A 22580-nucleotide genomic window follows, 5' to 3' on the forward strand; every position below is an offset into this window, starting at 1 on the left:
TCCTCAGCATTGGGCACGGCTGGTAGGGCTGGAGTCAAACCACTGAGCTCAAATATAACATATGCAGCAGTCCAGCGTCGCAGCGACCTATTGTGGAAGTTAGCGGACAGCAACTGTCCCCAGCTCTCAGCCGGAGGAAAAAAAAAAAAAAAAAAAAACTAAGTCAGCAAGCAAACTAAATTTATTTTGTCAAGACAGTGTGCTCGACGATAGCCCGTTTTCCTAAAGCGTTCCGAAGTCCAGTAATGCTTGACTTGTATTTTCAGTCCGTGTGGGCTTCCGACAAGAGGATACACTAGCTTCCACCGACAGCTCTGGCAGAGGCTTCACCGTCTGTCAGCTGTTGGGAACATCATGGCGCGCGGTGCAAGCTGGGAAGTGAAGTCCTACAGGCCACACAAATTACATTCCGTACTACACCTCCCAACAAGCTCATGCGAGAAAGAATTTGTTTTTGTTTGTTTTGGTTTTTTTTAAAGCACCAGGGAATATTTTTGTTGCAATTTGAAGATTAAAAATTAACTATTATTTGCAAAATGTAAACAATTGAAGCTGAATTTCTACAATAAAACAATTGTGGGAGGTGTGATAAGTTTTGAAACAGCTCGTGTGTAAACCCTCGCATGGACATGGTGTAAAACTATCTAGCAATGCATTTCTTTCAGATTTAAAAGTGGCATTGAAAACTGAATTGAATTAGCACAAACTCCGTAACAATTAAGATTTACTTTAGTAATGTCTTAACATTGCCTGGCATCACATAAACAATATTAGAAAGTCAAATAACAGCTTTGCTGTGGTGAACTGAGTGGACTGAGGGGCCTGAGCATCATGCTTGCTGACTCACAGTCACACAATCATGATTTGCTGGGACACACTCAAAACACAGTTGTTTTTCTCAGCATTGTTCTGAGTAACGCCTGTAACTCTCCCTAAGATGAGGTCTGACATGAAAAGCCATGTTGTAGATTCAGGCTTCCATTTATGGTTTTCTAGGATACCAAAGTGGAGCAGAGGTTTCCTTAGTGTATTAGTTCAGCGAGTAGTTTGATGTAACAAGAAAATAGAAAAGGCTTTGTGGAGCAGTCATAATGACGGCAGTCAAAGCAAACATTATGCCAAAAAATGTAAGAAGAACATTACTGGGATGATGAGAGGAATTCTGGGTTTCTGAATTATAACCATTTTCTTCTGCTGGTGCACAGTTGTGAAGTGGCAGAGAGTGGCAAGTCAGCAATTCCAGAGTAGCTTTGGGCTCCAAGAGTAATGACCACCTTTCACCTCCGTATGTGTCATTACTCCGTGCTGAGCAAAACCAAGGTACTTTGAATATGGTGGTAAAATAATAATAATTTTATACAATATTTTTCATTATCTCTCAGAAAGAAAATTGTATATGTAACATAAAAATGGTCAGCTTTAACCTCTTGAGGTAATCCACAGAGGAGCAGGATAGAAGTAGTGCTTTCAGACCTGCCTGAACAGCTATGGTTAAATAGGGCTCACGTTTGCCTTTTTTGAGTTTTCTTTGTCTTCATGAACTTACCCAACCCTCTCCGTTCCTCTTAGCTAAAATTTCCTAGTTACATTACAAACTGAGGAAATGGCTGAAATCCTTTCGCTTATTTCGCAGCTTCTTCTGCTTACTTCCCTTTACAAAAATGAGAGGAGTCCATGACTCCTGATTGTGTGGATGAGCTCCAAGAAGCTCAGGTGTTTAAATAAACTTTAGGAATGATCTCAGCAATGACATCCAGCAAGACATAACTTGAACCAGGCAGTTGTATGAGATATATACCAAGTTAAATGGGCCTAGAGGCGCCCAAAACCTTTCCTACATAACCAAAATTGCACAAAAAAAGCTATTATTTCAAATCTTTACAAAAAGTTTAATCCAGAACTTTTGGAGATCACCCAGTCTTCTGTTTTTTTGATAAACCACAACACCCAAACTTTTACCTTGGGTTGCCTAAAGCTTTGCTGCTTCTGTAATTGAAATTAAAATGTCACTTAATCTGTTTTACAGGCAATTTCAGAGTGTTCAAACTCTAAGATCCTGCAGCCAACAATGAATTCACATTTTTTTCTGCAACTTTGAGCCAGATCATCACCTCACTTCAGACACAGCTTTCAACATGCATCGGGATGGGATGAATTCACACTTCTCCACAAGCAGTAAGCAACACTACAAGCCCTGTAATGAGGGTGTGATGTTCCTTCCTTTAATATACCCTAATTATACAATGGAACGTGAGTCACTTCTCATGAAGTCCCATGTTCCTCCTCTCCATCTGTCTATCTGTCTCTTCTAGTCCATATTGTCCATATTGCAGCTTCTCCATTAAATACACAAATCAGGCAGAGCAGAAGTGAAAAAGGAATTGGAAACCTCACTGAGTGTTTTGTTATACCATTGAGTTACCCTCCATTCACCTGAAACTACCACATATACTTTTATTGAAACCAACATTGGTTTAAAACTGCATTGCAAGCCCAACCAGCCGCATTGAGGCAGTATAATGAAAAAGGCAAAAAGCAAAATCACTTAGAAACTGTCACTGATATTCTCTGCTTGATAGATTCAGCCTTGCTGTGTTAGCAGCACAGATTTGATGGTAAGATGCCAGCAGAACAGAATGCCCATTTCAGCTCCTTGTTGACTTTAAAGTTAACTTATTATGCAAAAATGGATCAAATCAAAGGACAGCTAGGAGTGGATTTGGTTGGATATTAGCAAATATATCTTTACCGTACAGACAACATATCAATACATATCAATAATCAAATAAAGATGAGAAAAAGGTGGTTTTGGAAACTCCTTTTTCTGACACATCATCTGTTATATTTAAGTGGCTCATGAAAAAGTTTAAATGTTAACATAGTGTGCATAAATGCATTTTTTTTAAACCTCACATACAGCATATCTTATGAAAGATCTCCAGCATCTCTGATGAAAAAACATTTAATCTTCTCACCATTTGTGCCACCTCCTCCCAGTGCTCTCTGTTTTTCCTCCAGTTCTTTCCAAGAGTTCATCTGTCTCTAAAATGATATTTACAGATGACTTCACTTTTTTTTTTTTTTTTGCAGAAATATACAACAAGTTTTATCCAAGCAATCCAAAAAGTACCTGTAATTTCTGTTGAACAGAGAAGAGCATACAATGATCAAACAGTTGACAGCAAGCTGGCACGACTCACAGAGCCGAGGACAGCGTGATCCTTTCCCAACATGACAGCCTCTTAAGCTGTTTAAACTGGTGTGCCATTGGACAGCCGAGACACCGCATGTAGCGTGGAGCTCACAGCTTCAGATTAAATTAGACTCTGCACAATTTGATCCCATCTTCTTTAGTAGCCAGGATTTCCAGGGGGCATTCCTTTAGGTTAAGGAGGGTGAGTACTTCCCCCTAAAGCTAATACAAATGCAATTGTGCACCACGATTAAGAACAAATATACTGTACATGTAATGTAAAAAAAAAAGAAAAAAAAAAAGTGAAGCATATGTCTGTTTAAATCAAAAACATGAAAATTTGCTCCTTTTTAACTTAGAGAACAAGTTTGTGTGGCAGTCGCAATACACAATAATAACATTACATCAGCTACACTGTAACATTTAACATTTCTTCAAGGTTTGACAGACAATAATTACAGGAATCCCAGTTTTGAGGCATTCTTAAAACCAGGTTGTTAACATGACAGGTTTTAATGTCCTCACTGACACACCCACCGGTTCTGTGTTACAATCCAGGAAGTGCCCTGTGTGTCATAAATGCAGCAAAAGTCACTGAGGTTGGTTGAGCAAGGTCTTCATTCACAGTATTATGCAGTCACTCCTGACACCACCCCTCAGTCTTGTTAGTCTTGTTGCTTCAGTCTTTCTACCATACAGGCTGTCATGAATTAATCGCTGCATTTTGTTCCTCAGAGATCCCACCAGACACGTTAGCTTTACCTGTGGCTTGTTCAGAAATGGAGCTTTAACTGTCAACTAGGCTTAAAAGCAATGTTGTTATTGTTTTAGAGGATTTGAGAGATCACCGTCATGCTACATTTTAAGCATATTGGTACATACTGTCATGCAATTACTTCTATATTTTATTGGTAGTCTGCTCAGCTTGAGTGATAAATCATTGTTTGTTTGACAAATACCATTATTTGATAAATCCAGAGCTGCATCCGTTGCTTGTTTAATATGAATACATTAAGATGAAACCAGGAAGTAAGGCAGAGCAGGGAGGCCCAGCTGAATGTTCCATTAGAGTTCTTTTTATTTAAAAATATTTGAGTAAATAGGATCTGGTTTTAATAGGATTTAAAACTCACACCTAAATGGAAAAATAAATAAATATTGTTACATAGGCAACCAGTTGGATTACTCCTTATTGTGGGAAAACACAGGAAAGTAAAAGCAACAATGAAATATACACAGACAGCACCACCTGCTGGACAAATGTAAGAAGCTCAACTTACTGGATTGGTTGTGGGGAGAGTGAGTGTGATGTTAAATTGCAGCATGCAACTGTCTGACTTCAAAAATATCTGTTTTTGTAAGGTCAAGACATAGCACGATGGTCAACTTTGGACTGACTATTACTGGCTGGAGAGAGATCAGGGACAGTTACAGTGCGAGATGGATACCCAGTTAGCTGTTGTCAGGCGGTGACTTATTGAGACAATCTGATCATTTCAGTAGCACTGCTTTAAAGCACATTGCTGTGCTGCAGTTAAAAAAAATAAAATCTGATTTTATGGAAGTCTTCTGGAGAATTTCAGTTGATTTGGAAAGTAATTGAGACAGGAGGAATTAAGTAGAAAAGCAATTATCATATTAAAGTAGAGAAGCCTTCACTTAACAGAGAAGCACTGATACATCACCGCTTCCTCAACTACTGCATTGTTTCAGCTACTCCAAGAAGATTTATAACACCTACTTACATCATGGAGAGAGCTCACTGTAAAAAAAAAAAAACTTCAGGTGACTTATGACGATGGTCATAAACTCTAAAACATTTATTTTACAGGCTAGACAGGTGAAATCTCCCACAATCTCCATCAGATCTGAAGAAGTTCTTCCTGATGAGAGCAAAATGTTAAAAAAAACAAACAAACCAAAAAACAAACAAATTTAATAGATTTCACAAGGTGTGCAGCAGTCCCAAACTTCATGTAACCAGTTAATCAAACAGTTGTAAGATGAAATGTCATTGACTACATTATGACTTTGTTTTTCTCTTCAGTTGCAAAATAATGATAAATGTCATCACGCCAACACAGAAATAGAAACTTTACTAATATACTTCTGATATTTAGGATATGCTTCCTGACAAACATACCAAATAGCTCAGTAAAATCCTATTTGGACATTAGATGATAAGAGGACCACCCAAAAAGCAGTAAGGCTCCAAACACACAACCCATCATGACAAAATTTAACGTGTTATTATATAGTAGTTATCAACCCACAAAACTGTACCTCTATCAGGAATTATCGGTTTTTATAACAGCTTTACTGAATATTTCTCATTTTAGCAGGGAGTCTGAGTTCATTCTTCAGCTACTGAGACAACTTTATTTACCACTTTCCATTTTTACATCAACTGTTTGCTCACCTGAAACAGAGACTGTTGATTTGTGGCAACAAAATACACAGAACCTTCTGCAGCTTTACATCCAAATTTGTAACATTTGTTAGTGATGAGCTGTGATCACTCAGGTCAGTGAACTGTCCTTGCTGACACCTTTGTGACTCCACAATCTAGTTTTTAGAAAGGGACTTATCAACATTTCGTTTTGTGACAACCATCAACATCACCAGGTCCTTCTTGCTAGTACCTGGTTGGACCCCCTTTGCTTTCAGAACTATGTTAATTCTTCATAGCATATATTCAACAAAGTGTTGGAAACATTACTTAAAGATTTTGGTCCATTTAACATATAAACATCACATAGTTGCTACAGATTTGTCAGCTGTACAACCATGATACCTCTTCTGTTCCAACACATCACAAAGTTGATTGTTGGATTGAGATTTGATGACCGTGGAGCCACTGGAGTTCAGTCCGCTCATTGTCATTAAAGAAACCAGTAAAAGATTAGTTAAGCTTTGTGACATGGTGTTTAAAAAGTCAGAGGATCAGAATTCAAACAACCAGGTTATCCTGGACTGGCCTATCCTGCAGACATTAAATAAATGGCTTAAAACTCCAAATCTTCTTAACAGCATCTCTATGCAACTTCGTTTTGTCTAAAAGAATGTCTCTACAATTAGAAAGACATTTCCCAAATGTCCCACATTAATGCAACTGCCAATTCAGCACAAAGATTTTTCTGCAATAATGTGAGGCCATCTGTTTAAAAGTTAAAGCTAAATCATCAAGCGGGCCTTTCAACGGGATAATAATGTAATAATACTGCAGAACACTAATCCTGGTGTGATAGAGTCTGCTCCATAAAAACACAGAAGGTTATGAAATGTTATGAGGGGATTTGAAATTAGCAGAACACACTGAAAAATCAGAAGGAATTGTAAACTAAAGTGGTAATAAAAAGAAAAATCTGACATTGGGTCAAATTATGAAGAACACCCACAAGCACCTGCTTCTGTTAAAGAGGGCAGTAATAGTCTCTGGCCAAGGCTGTATGTATTTTATCTGCAGATTATTACATCTAATTTATTCTTTTTAATGAGTTACTAAAAAACATACACTTGTGTTTAAGTCGGGAACTTATCTGTGGGACTGGATTTAATGTTTCCTTTTATTCCACATTATTTCTTTATAACCCCCTCCCCACAGATAATTTATTACTTGGGCAGGTGGTCAGAAGCAAAAGAGCAACAACTCAGTCCAGTTGTCTGCAGAACAGCTTGAGGATGAGTAGTAAGAATTGATGGACCAGTGTGTGAAATTCCACAAAGGAAATCACCAGGAATATACCAAACATTGTTCCTTCCTGGGACATGATTTGACGGTGGTGTTGGAACTCATATACCAGGAGGTTCACATGGACAATGCACTATCGAGAAAAGTAAGACGACCACATGTAAAGTACTCTTTGGGGAGCAGAAAGATATTGCACGTCTACTACAAGTCAGTGTAGCGCATTGTTCCGTGATCTCTAGAGCCATCTGCTGGGGAAGTAGCATCAGAGCCAGACTTATGATGATCTTTATGAAGATGCTGATGGCTGCTCTGAAGCCTTCGCAGCTACTGAAGGAAATATTGTGCAAGTTGCAAAAAAAGATGTGCAACACTGCACATCTTTTACAAGACAGAATAACCTGTGTGGCTGCAGTTCATGATGTCATTTCACATTGCATATCAACTTCACCGTACTCTACATGTCTTTGTGGATTTTTATGAAATAACGCTGCATAAATTGTGGTTTCCTTTTCCAACAATAGACGGATTTATCTAGTTTAGGTAATCTGATTTAAATATGGTGCAGAGTTAAAAACAACCCATGAAGTCCAGAGAACTGCCAATATACCAGAGAACTGATTGTCAAGTCACTGAATTTTAAGATATGAAGGACAGAACAAAAAAACCCAGAAGTCTCCATTGTTCTAAAACAAACAAAAAAAGTCATTCACTCCAGTCTTTATGTTGGTGATCAGACAGAAGCTATTTTCTCAAGGACTTTACATGTTTGTGACCTGATGAGTTTTCTGTGCCCCACAGTTAAATGTGAACAAATCAGGAGAGTTTCAGGCTAAAGTCAATGACACACCACCAGGACAGATTAGGTAAATATTAGTCACTGCCATTGGTGGATGTTATTCTGTTTGCAGATGGACTGATTACAGCCCATGAGATGTGTACTGGCTGGTACTGCTTTTAGGCAGATATGTGTGTGTCCCTACTATGCATGTAAATGCATAAAGTAATCACACAAACAGGTCCTGACAGAGTGGTTATTGTTAATTTGCAAATTGGCAGCCATTCAAAATCCACACAGCTCTAGTCTAGGATGCATCTTTGGTTGAGCTTAGGAACCAATGCCAAACTATGGATGTGTGTTATATTTGATCATTTCCTATATATAATTCACGTTTAATTCCCTACCCTAATAAAGACCAGGACTACTTATGTTAAAATGACAGCGGATGGGGTAAAGACTCACAATAACAAGATTCTTTTATTAACCCTGCATTAAATTTCAGCATGCTTTTAAATGTCTGAAACTCTAGTGATGTTAACATTGAACAGTTCATAAAGCATAACCACATTTGATAATTTTCTTTTATTTAGACAACCCAAATAAAAGGCACATAACATTGCGCATGTTTAATAATTTGACAAACGTACATTTAAAAAAAAATGTAGGAATGTTTGATCTTTCTGCTAATCAGAAAGCCTAGCTTCTCATATATACAAAATTATCAATGTTAATGTTCTAATACAAAAGATTTATAAAAAAAGGTTATCTTATCTTTCACATCTATTGTAACTACCATATCCTTGGAACTAAAATAGTTTTATACAAAGATATACATTCAACTGCTTTTCACAAGGGTCCTGGCATTTCCAATTCATTGTTTTCCTGAAAATAAATGAGATGTTTTATTCCAGAAATATTCAGGTCATCATATTATTCATTTGAATTTGGCAAACAGGCTATTATAGTGTATCTACGTAAATGCATAAGACCAAGAGGAAATAAACAAAACAAAACAAACCTACACTAATATTTTGTAGAAAAACTTTTTTTTTTGGAAAAATGACAAACATGCATATTGCATTTCAATAAAATCTGAATCAACTCAAAGAGCTGCAACACTGCTGAGACAACATGGCATTCATTTAAAAAAATAGTTAATGTTCAACAGCTACAGTGTTCAGGGTCATGCAACTTCGATGTTGTCCCATTGTTTTCTTCTTAAACGGACAAACTCGAATTTTTCATTAAACTCATTCAGTTCTTAGTCACATATCGATGCAGACTGAGAACGTGAAAGAAATATTTTAAAAAGTAAAAAAGAAAAAAAATACAGCATTCATTTCATTGTACAGTAAATGATTATTTCAAATGGACGGCTATTTAAAATATTTAAGTTTGGACTTCTGAAGTTTTCTTAAGGCTCAACATCCCAATATGCCAAAATGTTTTTGGAATCCAAAGGAAGGAGAGTTGAAGGGTAGAAAAAAAAAAAAAGAAAAAGAAAAAAAAAATATCCTTGTAAAAGTAGATCATGAACAATGGGCTTCTCTATGTGTTTCCTGAGTGAAAGGTCCTTAGTATCATATCGGGGCTGTAACAGATTAATGATAAATAATTATAACAGTGTAACAAAGAGTCCGCTAAAACTATTTAGCCACCTTTTTGATGACAAGAACAGCCTGAAAAGCTTCACTACAAGGCCAGGTTGTTATCTGAATTAACCACTAGATGGCCCTCAAGTGCAGGCTGGCTGACCAATCACTTAAGACTCTGCTTGATCTTTGATAATACTGCTGTTCACCTGCATGTAGGATATGCCTTCAGTGCAAGACTCGTTCCTTTCTGACTTCCTGGAAAAATAAACACTACAAATAAAAACAAACTTTTGCATTTCCGTACAAATAGAAAAAAAAAGTACAAATATGTCAAAGTCAAGAGGACAGTGTCCAGGTGTCCACTTGAACGGCAGAAGCAAAACTGAGAAATGCTGACATGAAAATACATTACTATGTCAACTGTACAAGTCAGTCACTGTACCTCGAGAGCATATCTACTATCTGCAAAAAAACAGAAAATTCTATAACAGTGAAAAAATAGTCTTCCATGCAAGTGGAAGATGTTGTCCCTTTTACTAGACTCGTTTCCTATAGAATATTAAATAATGATTAGCAGGCTATACTTTAAAACAAATAGAAAAAAAGAAAACAAAATAAAACACTACATACAAAGCAACACCCAGAGGCTTTCAGGAGAACTTGTAAAACATCAGAAACAGCAATGCAGTTTTTGCTTCAGTCCATTTCACATCTCCCTCAGAAAAGCACAGGTGTAAATTCGTATCCAGTCCTTAAGCATGCTTAAGGAGTTCTTGCCTCTGGTTCGTTCATGATACAAAATCACAGTTTCATCATTCTAACTGACTATACTAAGTCTTACGGCTGTCCTGATTCAATGAGAAATCCTACTCAAATTCTACTCAAGTGTCCTGCATCACATGCCTGTCACTTTTCCTTTGTTGGGACGCAGGACTTTGTGAGCTCCTACTGACCTCACAGCTCATGTTAATATTCACTTCCGGGCTTGATGAAGCGAACGTGTTCGGAAGGGGGGGGGGGGGGAGAGCTGTGCTCGAGGTGCAAATATGAGAATAGGCGTCTCATGTTTCACTTCATTTTCCCTTTATTTCTGGCCAGTTAGATGTCAAAATTCTATTTTTTCCTAAATTACCAAGGTGGGGAAGAAGGCAAGATTTGGGACAGAAAAGGCATGCTATCCACTGGCCTCATTGCAATGTTTAGTGGACCGGCTATATTCATAGGCATGGGGGTTGTTATTGCAACTGGGTGGGCAATATTCATTGGTGCTGTGGCAGGGATGTTCACAGACGCAATATTGACGGGGCCAGTGATGGTGACTGGGTGCTGCAGGCTGACCGGAGAAGTTATGTTGACTGTGTTGGTGCTAATGTTCATTTGTGCGGCAATAGTGACAGGGTTGTTGTTGTTGTTTGCGTTGCCTCGGTTCATTGCCGAGGTGATGGGGGCAGAAACGGTCACAGGTGTAGCTGAGGCAGAGTTGCAGACTTCATTACCCTCTGGAAAAACACAACACAGTTAACTTTTCTTTGCTGCTAAAGCAACTTATTTTGAGATGACAGGTAAAAATGGCAACGTTACTTTTTTTTCACTTCTGATTACAATGAAGCATAACAGCACTAAAAGGAGGGTCTGACATTTGTTGTTTATATGACAACTGCAAGGGAGGAAAACAGCTAAAAACTGTCTAAATGAAAAATATGAAAATTTCATACAATACACCACTGAGCTGGCATTTTGACAAGACCAAAACAGGAGTCACACATCGGAAAGATGCAATGTTTGTAAGTCTGCAAAAGCTAAGGGAGCTAACATGAGACATGATGTTGGAGTCAGACAGTAAAAGTTTTCAAATAATACATTTTGCATAAATTTGTGAAAAGTGAACCTTACTGACTTCACTGCATAACAGTTTGCATCTGTTCTGAGATTGTAAGCTTGACAATTTTAGCTCAGAAATATCAAGTGTTACAGATATTTTTGGGTTGGCCCAGATGAGTTGACAAGCCAGTTATTATATAAACTAAACAGAAGGTGCAAAACATCCAAGCTGAGATATCAGACCAGTTTTCTCCTGGAAATGTGTAAATATGGGATAAATTGGTGACTACTGTGGTCAGGTCAATATTCCATAGAAAAAAATCTGATGCAGCTTAAAGATGATATCTATTAATATCTATTTTACATTATGATAAACTGCCAGTTTGTGTAATCACAACTGCGACCATTATTACCTGCAGAAATATGAAGAGGTGCATATAAAAACTTCGTTTCGAAGGACATAAGGACATCAAAGATTTTTTCTGCACTCACTGAGGTTATAATATCAGAGGTTAATGTTTCTGACAAGTGTGACAAACCTTTGTTACAGGAGTTAAAGTTGGTCTGACCATGAGTCTTCAAATGACTGGTGATGTAGGCAGCGCTGAGCATCTTCCCACAGATGCTACAAGTGACCTTGCCTTCATGCCGGATCATGTGGGAGCGGAGTCTGTCTTTGGTGGCGAAAGCAGAGGTACACGCCTGCAGTTGCACAGCAGATGGAGGTCATAGTTCAGTGGTGTGCAACAACAATATCAATAACGATAAAGATCTGGAATCTGATGGCGAAGGCCCTTACCGTTACTTGACATTTGAACGGTCTTTCTGAGGAATGCACATGCTTCACATGGCAGCTCAAGTGGTCTGGCCTAGATAAAAAGACAACAAGGGGAGGAGAAAAAGCAACATGTTTAATCTTTAAAAGGGGATTCAGTGAGCTTTACGGGGCTGTATACGAGTCATGTAACAAGCTTCCGTGGTTCTGCAACATCAATGTGCAGGATATGTTTCTAAAAGGGGTTTTGCTTCTCACAAAAGACAATCTGACTTGTTGATTTATATTCACAAGTTATATTTGATGATGTGAGTTTTAATGGTTTGGCCCTATAAAACTAACATGACGTTTTACTAAAAACATATCCTGCAATTAACCGCAATTCAGAAAGCTCATATTAAATAGACGTTGAATTGTATTAGAGTTGTTATGAAACAAAAATAGTCATGTGACTAACAGTTGTAAGTCTGAATTTACTCTTATTTGAGCAAGAATATTAATAAATATTTGCTGAGGAAAAATGCATTCAGAAGCCCATATAATCTGCTGACAAGAAATGTCATGTAAGTCCACAAGCAGAAACTGAAAAGCTTATGTCCAGCCTTAAGAAGCATTACAAATGCAGAAGTGGACAGATGTGCTCTGTTTGCTTTGATAATGAGGAGATGGGCTCAAAAATCCCTAAAATTTCAGTCAATGGTAGTTAATTCTCCAAGATCAATGGTGCGTAAATTAGTTTGACCTACTTTCAAACATGCACAACAATGAAATGGTAGGGTTTTCTTCTTCGTCTTTCTCTCCTCCCTATTTTCCATTTGACACTTCAGTAAACTGACAGCTGCCTTATTATTGTAGTCTTGTTATTTTTCCCCCATCACTTATAGGATTGATAAGATATAATGATTTCAATTAAATGTGCCAGTTTTTTTTTTATTTTTGTCCAGACTACAATTTAAAGATTGAACTTTGATCAAGTTTCATACAAAGGGGTAGTAAATTGCTGTGGTTCTTGCAACAGAAAGAAACTTTTCACACTGCAAATTAAATGCCTGAAAGCCCTAAAAAAATAAATCATTAAATCTTTAAATGGATGCTTTGCATTTCTAAATTCAAGGCTTAAACTTTGACATTTTGTTCATCCTCCTGTTATTCAAAAATGTATGTTAAAAACACAAAAATGAGGCAAATGAAAAAGAGCTCATCTTACAGGTTTATTATATTTATTTTAACATATAACTGACGAAGTTCCCGGGAACACAACTATTTGAAATCTGACCTTTTTGATAATCTGCAATCTCTTGTTGGCACTGAATCTCCTCTATGAGCATGTTAGTGAAGCTGGGAGCTGAATCATGTCGGAAGTGCCATAAAGCAGTGAGTAAAGACCAAAGCTTTGGCAGCTGCTCCCAAACCGGAAAGTTTCATGCTGCTGGAATTCCTCTTCTTTTTTTGATACAAATGAGAGGAGTCAAGAAGAATAATCTCAGTTGTGCCATGAACCGAATTCAAAGTTTCTCTCTCTTTTTTTTTTTTTTTTGTGCCCCATTGATGCGTAGATTCCAGACAGCGCATGCCCACATTTCTGTCTGAGTGGCAGTGACTCAGTGCCCTGCTATTCAGTCCCTGTTCTCACTTTCAGTATGCTGATGAATCCTTAGCCCACGTCACTTGGAGTTGGAGGCATGCCTAAAACTGCTGTACACAGCACAGTGCTAATGTTAACAGCTTGGCAAAGGTACACTGCTGATGTTGTTCCTGGAGTAATGTGTCAGCGAGGGACGAGCTGCAATTACTAAAATTCCATAATTAATCAACACTAACTTTTATAACTCTCACACATTTTCAATCTGTGGTCATCATGAGAACTTCTTAAAGAAAATGTTTATTTACTACTTATTAAATGTGTTGACCTTTACATTACACATGGTTCACTGAATTCCCAGGGGAAAAGAGTCTGTGACAAGCTGGTGGGAACTGCAAAGTGACAAGTGACGCCTCCCCCCCTCTTGATACGCCATTGGTGCTCCTCCATGTGAGACTGTCTAAGCATGTTGCTGAAATGACGTGGTGGTTTTTATAGGAACAAATTTCACCTTCTGACTACATCGTTAAGAATAGAAACTCAGCCAAAGAACGTAAACGTGGATAAGAATATGGATCAACCCCCAAAAATTTGGATCAAACAAAGATGCTGAAATGGGCAACTTTACCAACAGCAGGTTGGACTTCAGGAATCTTTTTTATAAAGCAAAGAGTATTAAGCTGTTGGTGATCACATTTTTTAAATAACACTTTTCTGTTTGCTTTTATTCTGCTTGTCAACAAATAGTATTTATTTAGAGTCCATAAAATGACTCTTGTCTGCAGAACATCTCTCATGAGTTTATCACACAAGTAGCAGGTTTATACAAGACTGTTCTCTGTGACCATGGAATGCAACCAGAGGGAGAAAATACTTCAATTTCCCCTCACATAAGAATCAATTAAATCTCAGACACAAACTTCCTGTTTATAATCATCGTTTGTCGTTATTTGTTAATTGAAAGCATAAAAATAAACCATAGCAGTTGTAAAAACAATCATGTGTTGCCTTTGCCCAGATTTTCTCACCAATTAAGGATTTTTTTGTTTTCTCTGTATATTGCCTCTGTTGATGATCCCATTGCAACCAAATGCCTCTTCAATTTTAAGCAGGTATAAAAAGTAGGTTTATGAAAGCATGCGTTATCATACTTGTAAGGTGTTTAAAAGTCATGTGGAGGGTTGTGCACAAGAGAAACTAGCACAACAAAAATCACCCCACAGCTGACAAATCAACACAAAGTGGGAGAAAATGTCGCACTGAAAGTTACACTAACAGTCTCATAGCTGCCACTAATCTGACATTTAAATGGTGACAGGGTCTCGGAAGAAATCTGTCCAAACGGCTACCCTGATGAATTATACTGGTGCCCTAATGGCAAGTCTTGACAGAATCAAAACAGACCAGCAGCTAATCCAGTAACAAGCACCGGATATCCTTCTGGCCCCCCATCTGGAGCACACTTGGGAGTCACATTTTAGGCGTTACACTGGGGCTGTTTCATGGTAAACTTAAAATTTAACAGTCACACAACTAATAGCTGCTCCTTGGCTAAACATCTTCACACAGAATGCAGAGAAAAAAAAACTACAAACAAGTTTATAAATGAATAATTAGAACACTTTCTCCTGTCATGTTTAAAGGCACATGGCAACATTTTTTTAAACCAAGCCTTTAGAAAAACGCTGCATCTCAATTGATGTCACAATGCTGTTTGGGGACATATTATATCATTTAGTATGAATTTTTAAGACGGCTCGTGCATGTGTGGTGATGTCACAGCCAAGAATGAATAAATGAGGGCCAATGATATCCCAAAGAGGGTATTTCAGGAGCAACGCACTTCATAAACTATTTCCACCAGTAGTAAAGACCTGATCAATTAAGTTATGAACTGACTGAGATAAATTGGTGTAAGCTTCCTTTTTGATTTTGTAAAATGACAATTAGTACATTTAACCATAATTGATGATCAATTGATGCCAATTGTTGATCTAATGAGTTGACATAAGGAATTATTAAATGACACGTACCTAGAAAAGCCTTTCCCGCACACAGAACATACATAAGGCTTGTGGACTCCTCCATCATGAGAGCGAACATGATATGTCATACGGTCCTTTCTTTTAAAGCGCTGCTGGCAAATAGGGCACTCAAAAGGCTTCTCGTCTGAGTGGGATAACTTGTGGCGATTCAGGTGGTAGACGTCGCGAAAGGCTTTGCCGCACATCTCACAACCATGGTTTTTCTTCACAGGTTTGGCAGGTTTTTTGGGAACATTTTGCTGTGGCATGTTGCCCATTGCTGATGACGTCATGATACTTGTGCCTGAGGAAACAGAGGTGGTTGCTGTGGAAAGGATGCCTGCAACCGTGGAGATGTAGGAAGAGTTGCCGTTGTTCTCTCTTGCCATGGAAGCAATCATGGGTACCATGGTAGGGGGTGTTTGAGCCGTCTTCTTCGGACGGGACACCATCTTTATACCAGTGTGGCTGGATTCATGACGTCTCAGATGGTAACTGTCGCGGAAGGCCTTGTTACAGTAACCACAGACAAAAGGTGTTTTGCCTTTGTGTTCCTTCTTTATCACAGGCACTGGTGGCCGTTGGCCTCCTCCACTTGCCACATTGTCTTTCAGGAGATCAGCAGCACTGACAGGTGGCTTCTGGTCTATTTGGATGGGGAGGACAGGCTTTTGGTCAACTTGCTCTGCTCCTGCGTTAAGAAGTGGCAGCAGGCTATTCTGGGCCACCTGGTGCTGGTGGTGGAGGGCTTCATTGGCCTGCTAATGAAACAAACACACATGGTTTTGGTTAAGTCAGAACAAAGTTCAGAAATTTGGTCACCTAAATTCAGCTTTAATGTTCAACAGAAACTAGTGACATCAGCATTGGGTCTTGCAATGTCAAAAGCAGCAAAAAATCTGCACAGTACAAAAATAAATGTTGCTGCTGACAGCTGTTCCACCACTGGAAGCTGTCAAACAGTCTGAAATCAACTCCTCCAACTCTTAAGAAAACAAGGGAAAGAAAGATCAAAAATAGGCACAGGGTCATTAATGAGCCTGATGCAGCATGCCACTAATGCAAAATAATCCAAATATACTGGATGAAAAATGATCCCATCATGACAGTGCAGCTTCACCATGTGACTGCAAAGCAAGCATACCAAATTAGAGGCATAGCAGAGTCCAGTTTAACTGCCAAGAAGGCTCTTGAAGAGCAGACCATTGAGCTTATCTACAGGCTCAGTTAAGAGCTACAGAGTAGCAGAAATGCAGCTTAGTAAAGGAAAAAAATTGCTCCAAAAAAAACAGGTCACCAAACTAGATACAACACATATCACAGTGGTACAATTGTCTCTGCGTGATCAGCTACACCCAATTTCCCGAGCTTTTGCAGCTGCAAACCAATATAAATGACTGCCACAACACAAATTAAGTTAAAAAGGTTGAGATAACAGTCGCAACAACCAGTTGCTTAGGCTGGGTTTCATTCTTAATTATATTTCCTGACTGAGGAAAAAGATAGTTTGTATTTCTTGCCAAGGCAGTGATCTAAAATATTATCTTGTAAGTCAAACTGCCAAAAATACTTGCACAGCCCTTGCTAAAAATGTATTCAGTCTATTTTGTTTGGACATGTTTGAAGCTGAAGGAATGAGTATGAGCAGTCAAAATTACACAATTAAGTATACTATAAATACCTCAGTCAATAAATTCAATGGCAATTTGCCAATTATTCAATTTTAAAATGAAAATCGGGATGGGAACACAATCTATATCCAAGAATGTAATTATGCTGCTGGTTTTCTCTCATTTAATGCAATCCTAATGCATTATGTAGCTGTGTTTAACTTTAGCACTTATTAGATCATAGCGACCAAATGTGGCTACAAGCAGTTCCAATCACTAAGATTTCTATACTTGGATCCATTATGTTCAAACTAATTTAGTTTAAATAATCTATGCCTAAATAAATTGTTTAAATGCACATAATGAGTCCCCCCCCCCCCTCATCAAAAGACTAGTTTGCCTAAAACCTCTGAATTTAGCACGAAGCAAACATACCACTGCTGAGGCAACTTTAATGTTTTGAGAAACAAACAAAAAGTATCAGAGTTAACATGGTTCTTACAAAAAACGGACACAGTCAAGACAACCATGTTGTCAACCAACAGCAAGAAAGGGCAAGGTGAAATACTTGACCTTTCCCTTTGAGGTTCAATCATCCATCGAAAAAGGCCAGCCAAGACAGGAGTAGCAAAAGAGGAGACGGAACAGAAAAGAAAAATGAACCACACAATGTCCTCCTTATGTCATCTAGCCTATTGTGAAAGACACAAATCTGAGCAGTGATGCACTCGGGCCTCAGCAGGGGAGCTTTGTATGCTCATCTTCATTGATTTGGCTCATCTATTCATGAGACAGAGACATTGTTTATCCCCACACTACTCAGCTAAACTAGCCATCATCCCCTCATATGCAATGGGACCTGGGAACTCAGAGAGAATACCACAATCTATTTGTCTGAGCACCTGCTTACACTTGCCACCTTCCAGGATTAGTCATCATCATGCCAATGCAACCCTGTCCACTGGCACACCAGGGGTGGGGGGGATACCAGCCGGGAAACCTCTTTGTGAAGCTTGTGAACAGCAGACGTAGCCACTGCAGACAGCCTGGCCTCTATACAGAGGTGCAGGGCTTGTAAGCTGCTGTGCCTTCATGCAGCTCTGACCATTTTGACACAAATGCGCTCTGACAACTGGGGCTGCTCCCTCATAAATAACATCAAAATGGAGGGAGTGTCCTGATGGCTCCGTGGGCCACTGTAGACTTGAATTGAGCTCATGGTCTGATTATGCACCGCCTTTCTTCAGTCTTTTGTGCCACACTCTACAGCTGCTTGCCCAATTGTGAAGAAAAAAAACAAACAAGAACCATAACTGACAAAACAGAATAATAAAAGAAGTTAAAAATACATAAAATACTACATGACTTTTCTGTAATTACAAAGCTTCTCTGTCAAGTTTTTTCTCTCTCTATGATGTCATTGAATGATACAAAAAGTCCAAAAACAGTCGTTGTTACACACTTTGTTGAAAGGACCAAAGTTCGAAAAAAACATCACCCTTGTAGGTTAGCCATCTTTTTCCTGTCTAATCTGTTAAGCTAGACGGAAAAAAAAAAATCTAAAATTATTACACTTTGGACAGTATAAAACAGCTATTGTATCAATTATGACCATGTGGGAAAAGTCAGCTTTAATCAGCAAGATGAAATGTAAATGAAAGACGAAGAATGCATATTTGTGTAACATTTGTGTCATAACAACACAAAAGGGTGCGATATTGTATTCTCTTTAAAATATGAATAACATTTTTCCAACTAGTCCTCATTTTTATAGCTACTGTACTGATGTGTAGCATCCCCTGCTGTTGGAGTACACCTCAGTAACCACAACACTCATGCATCAAGCAAACACATAAAAACATATGTAAATACATACGTACTAGTTGCAAAGCTAGCGGTCCGTTGTGGGAATTCCTGGTAAATGGATTTGTAACAGTGAACTCAGGCACTGTTTAAAAATATTCCCACAATTTGAAAGTGTGCGACACAAGAGATTTTTGCTCAGTTTATTTTGCTAGACTCACTTCACACTATTGTGTGTAGATCATGTGACATAGGCACCAACTATAGCATGTGTATTGTTTTATTGTCATAGAGGAGGACCCTAAAAACTTCCATGTAACATCCCATTAGCTGCAGCCTTAACAAAAACCCACTGGTGCATTGTGACTCTTTAAATGCAACTTAAGATGACTGCTAGTTCCTAAATTTTTTTTAAAGAAAATTAGCAAGAAAAGCTGTGGCCTTCATCATAAAATGAGTTTCCATTTAGGTGGTAGACACTGCACAAAAAACACCATCTTTATGTGTTTTTTCCATCATCAGGAAATAGTGCACTAAGATGAAAATACCTTTTCAATCTAAATGTATGTCTTTTCAGTGTAATTTAAACAACACAAACAAAAGATATTGCACAGAAATTTGTGAAACGACTTAAGCAAACTCATGACAGAGTAGACAAACTTTTTACAACTCTCCTTTGCCTTACACTTGACACTAAAAACTTGCCCGTTGTCTCTTACTTTCCTGCCCACTCTGCTAAAAGCTTTCAAATAACAAACACCACAACCCACTGGTGTAAGACATTCAAGTTATTGATCATCTACTTTTCCAGTCAATTCAAATCCCTACTTCGTCTAAAAACCAATTTTGTACATTTCATTACTGTCATTTAAAATGCTGATAAAACATTGTATCCATGCATGGCACAAAAGACTTAAATAAGTTTGGCACGGGCAAATTATAGCAATTTTTTAACCCCTGATTGTTTATTTGAATAGGATAGTGCATGACAATGAATGTGCAATTTTGCCGTAAATATGTTGGATTTGGCAGGTTGCAAATTTCTATTTGTAGTTCATTAAGGCCCTTAATTTTATACTACAAGATAGGATTTGCATTTGACTACAGAACTACAGAATGATACCATATAATAATTACACTGGGGCCCAGCAACTGTGATACAGTGATCCATGTTAGATATTTTACCACAATGGCATCTGAAATAGTTTGGTGTGTCATAGTTAAAATAAATTCAAGTATTTTCAATTTGAAGTTTAGCATGCAAAGTAGTAATTGATCAATTCAGATTACATTTAAAAACTTCCATCAAAGACTTGAAAAATACATTTAAAAAAACTACAGCGAAGCCACATAAACATAGAAAACAACAAATGACCTACTGAGATTATCATCATTTAAAACATTAGATCACTTTAAAAAAAAACACTTGAATTATTAATGTTCACATTAAACTTATTTTTTTAAATACAAGGCCACAAGGATTAATAACTATTTATTTCTTTAAGTAGACATTAAGCTTAAATTTTGACACCAGATAAGATTAATTTAACGGTGGTAGATATCATTTCACACCTGCAATCAACTTTCTTGCAGAAATAAAATCGGTAAAAATTGCTAAGAGTCGTTCCTAATGTGAAACCTGCTTCTTCGCTGCTAGTGTTAGCTGGTGTCGTGTGCATAGTTTGAATTCCTTTCCACAAGGCTCCACAGAATAAATAGCTTGTTAATTAACAGAAAGCTGTACAGCGATAGTTATCGTGTCATGTAACGTCAGTTTTGCAAGCTCATTACAGCAGCCTCGCCTAGATTAAGCTAAATTAGCCAGCGACAGTAATCACGGCAGCCTAAACATCGTTAGCCACTTGGCTAGTTACTGCCGAACAAGCTGTGGCAAGCGGAAAGTTGACCGCGGACTTGGGAAGCGGCGCTAGTAAATCTCAGCAGCTGCTAACCACAGTCTACACTTATTCCACGTTTATACTTCAATAGTCTTTTTCGTGTTTTGTGCTACACTGAAGACATTCTCCAACGATATATCTCATTATCCTACCGCGTTTGATCAAATGCTTCAGTAAAGGGGGGGAAAGGGGAAAAAAAGGTCTGTCTCGATTGTAACGGTGCAGTGGCGTCTCCAGCTTTACTTCAAGTGGCACCGCATGTTTGGCTGGCTTCGGTCAGGCAGACAAACTTATCAAAATCCCAAACGCTGTCGAAGTATTTAACATATAAAACCCTAATGTTCGTACAATAAGACAAGTCGTCTTTTCAAAGCAGAGACTAAAGAGATGTGATTTTTTTGTTGTAGCGTCATTCCCAAGCCTCACAGCTGGAAGCCTGGATTCATAAAACCATTGTTTTACTTCGTTACTTGTTCTTGTTACTACTCGTTTAAAAACTACATTTACCGCCAAGGTAGCCGGTGCTTTAAAAATTTAAGGTTGTTTTGCGAAGTATCCCAGTTTCCCCCTCAAAGAGACAACTTACTTGGAAGAGAAACGTACTCCAGCTCGGCTCCATTTCCACACTTACTGATTCTGTAGGAAACCTGGTAGAAGCCTACAACAAAGCAACCAAACATGGCAGCTGAAACAACTTCCGGTAACCTCGAGGGCTGAACCACTTTTCGTGCTATTTGGCGGGGCGTGTTGAATTTACTATTTTCAATCTAATTCGTGTAATTGTGAAAGTGACTGACATAATATACGCCGGAAAATAATTAATAGCCACTGAAAATATTCGATCGTTAACATTTCAGAGATATTTGTTGGACATTTCCTTTCCCTTTCAGAAGTAAAGCGAAGTAGTTGGATTTCTGAACACCCCTCTGGATGATATTTTGTCGATGCTCTAAGGGGCATTTGTTATCTTAGATTGTCCGATGTGGCTCGGAAATTACTGTTTAACAGTATCATTTTGCCTGTTTTTACGAGTTAAAAAACTTTTTGTTTAGCAATAAATGTATAGAAACTTGTCTGTTCATTCATGGAAAATAGTTTTAGTTGGACAGGGAGACAGAAAAAGTTGTGGATGCAGATCATTTGAAGTCGTTGGGTATGGATGAATGCCTGCGTTGAATAAAAAAATAAAATGTACAATTTTAATATGGTCCCCCAAATAAGCAGATTATATCACTCCATGCAGACTAATAAACACTGTCCTGTTTAGGAGTAAGCTAGTATTTATCATTCTTATAACAGTGGTGAAGCATAGTTATTTGACATAATTTCAGATGTCGATAACATTTAATCTTAATGACTATAATCACCGGAATTACAAAAGAATGCTTTTGAATTATTTACATATGACATTTAAATGGCAATGGCTTTGACAGGGAAGAAAAAAAAATAAATTAGAGTTTGACGGATAATCTAATTTCCTTCCTAAATAGTTTATCCTAAATATTTGTCATTCACAATTGGACAGATCGAATAGCTTATAAGGAACAGTGTAGTAACAAACCACAGGTGCACTGTCTATTCTCCTGCATATATATGTTGTAAGATTTTGACATTACTGTTTATAATCAAAGTTGATATGGATGACTTGATATTGTGCTGCAATAGGAATGTTCGAAATGTTAATATTTGTTTCTGAATAATAATAATAATAATAATAATAATAATTCATTCATTTTCTAAACCGCTTAATCCAATTCAGGGTCGCGGGGAAGCTGGAGCCTATCCCAGCTGGCTTTGGGCGACAGGCAGG

At 38.0% G+C, this 22580-nt stretch overlaps 1 protein-coding gene across 1 annotated transcript; it reads right to left on the minus strand.

Moving 5' to 3' along the window:
• Nucleotides 1–8250: 8250 nt before the first annotated feature.
• Nucleotides 8251–21444, minus strand: LOC306761835 (vascular endothelial zinc finger 1-like). Its single transcript, XM_079248142.1, has 5 exons — nt 21357–21444; nt 15469–16220; nt 11878–11947; nt 11618–11780; nt 8251–10756 (listed from the first exon to the last, which is right to left on the minus strand). The coding sequence occupies exons 1-5, from the start codon at nt 21387–21389 to the stop codon at nt 10386–10388; spliced, it is 1389 nt and encodes a 462-aa protein (XP_079104268.1). The 5' UTR covers nt 21390–21444; the 3' UTR covers nt 8251–10385.
• Nucleotides 21445–22580: the final 1136 nt, after the last annotated feature.

Source organism: Telmatherina bonti, assembly GCF_933228915.1.
Source record: "Telmatherina bonti genome assembly, chromosome: 10".
In the NCBI taxonomy this organism is placed as follows: Eukaryota; Metazoa; Chordata; class Actinopteri; order Atheriniformes; family Telmatherinidae; genus Telmatherina; species Telmatherina bonti.

What these genes read in the sequence shown, in the direction of transcription:
- LOC306761835 (XM_079248142.1), bottom strand. Translation starts at nt 21,389, where the DNA reads ATGGAGCCGAGCTGGAGTACGTTTCTCTTCCAA. An exon ending in GGAGTACGTTTCTCTTCCAA is followed by an intron (nt 16,221 to 21,356) that starts GTAAGTTGTCTC and finishes TTGTTTCATTAG; the next exon opens with CAGGCCAATGAAGCCCTCCA. An exon ending in TGCGGGAAAGGCTTTTCTAG is followed by an intron (nt 11,948 to 15,468) that starts GTACGTGTCATT and finishes CTTTTTATCTAG; the next exon opens with GCCAGACCACTTGAGCTGCC.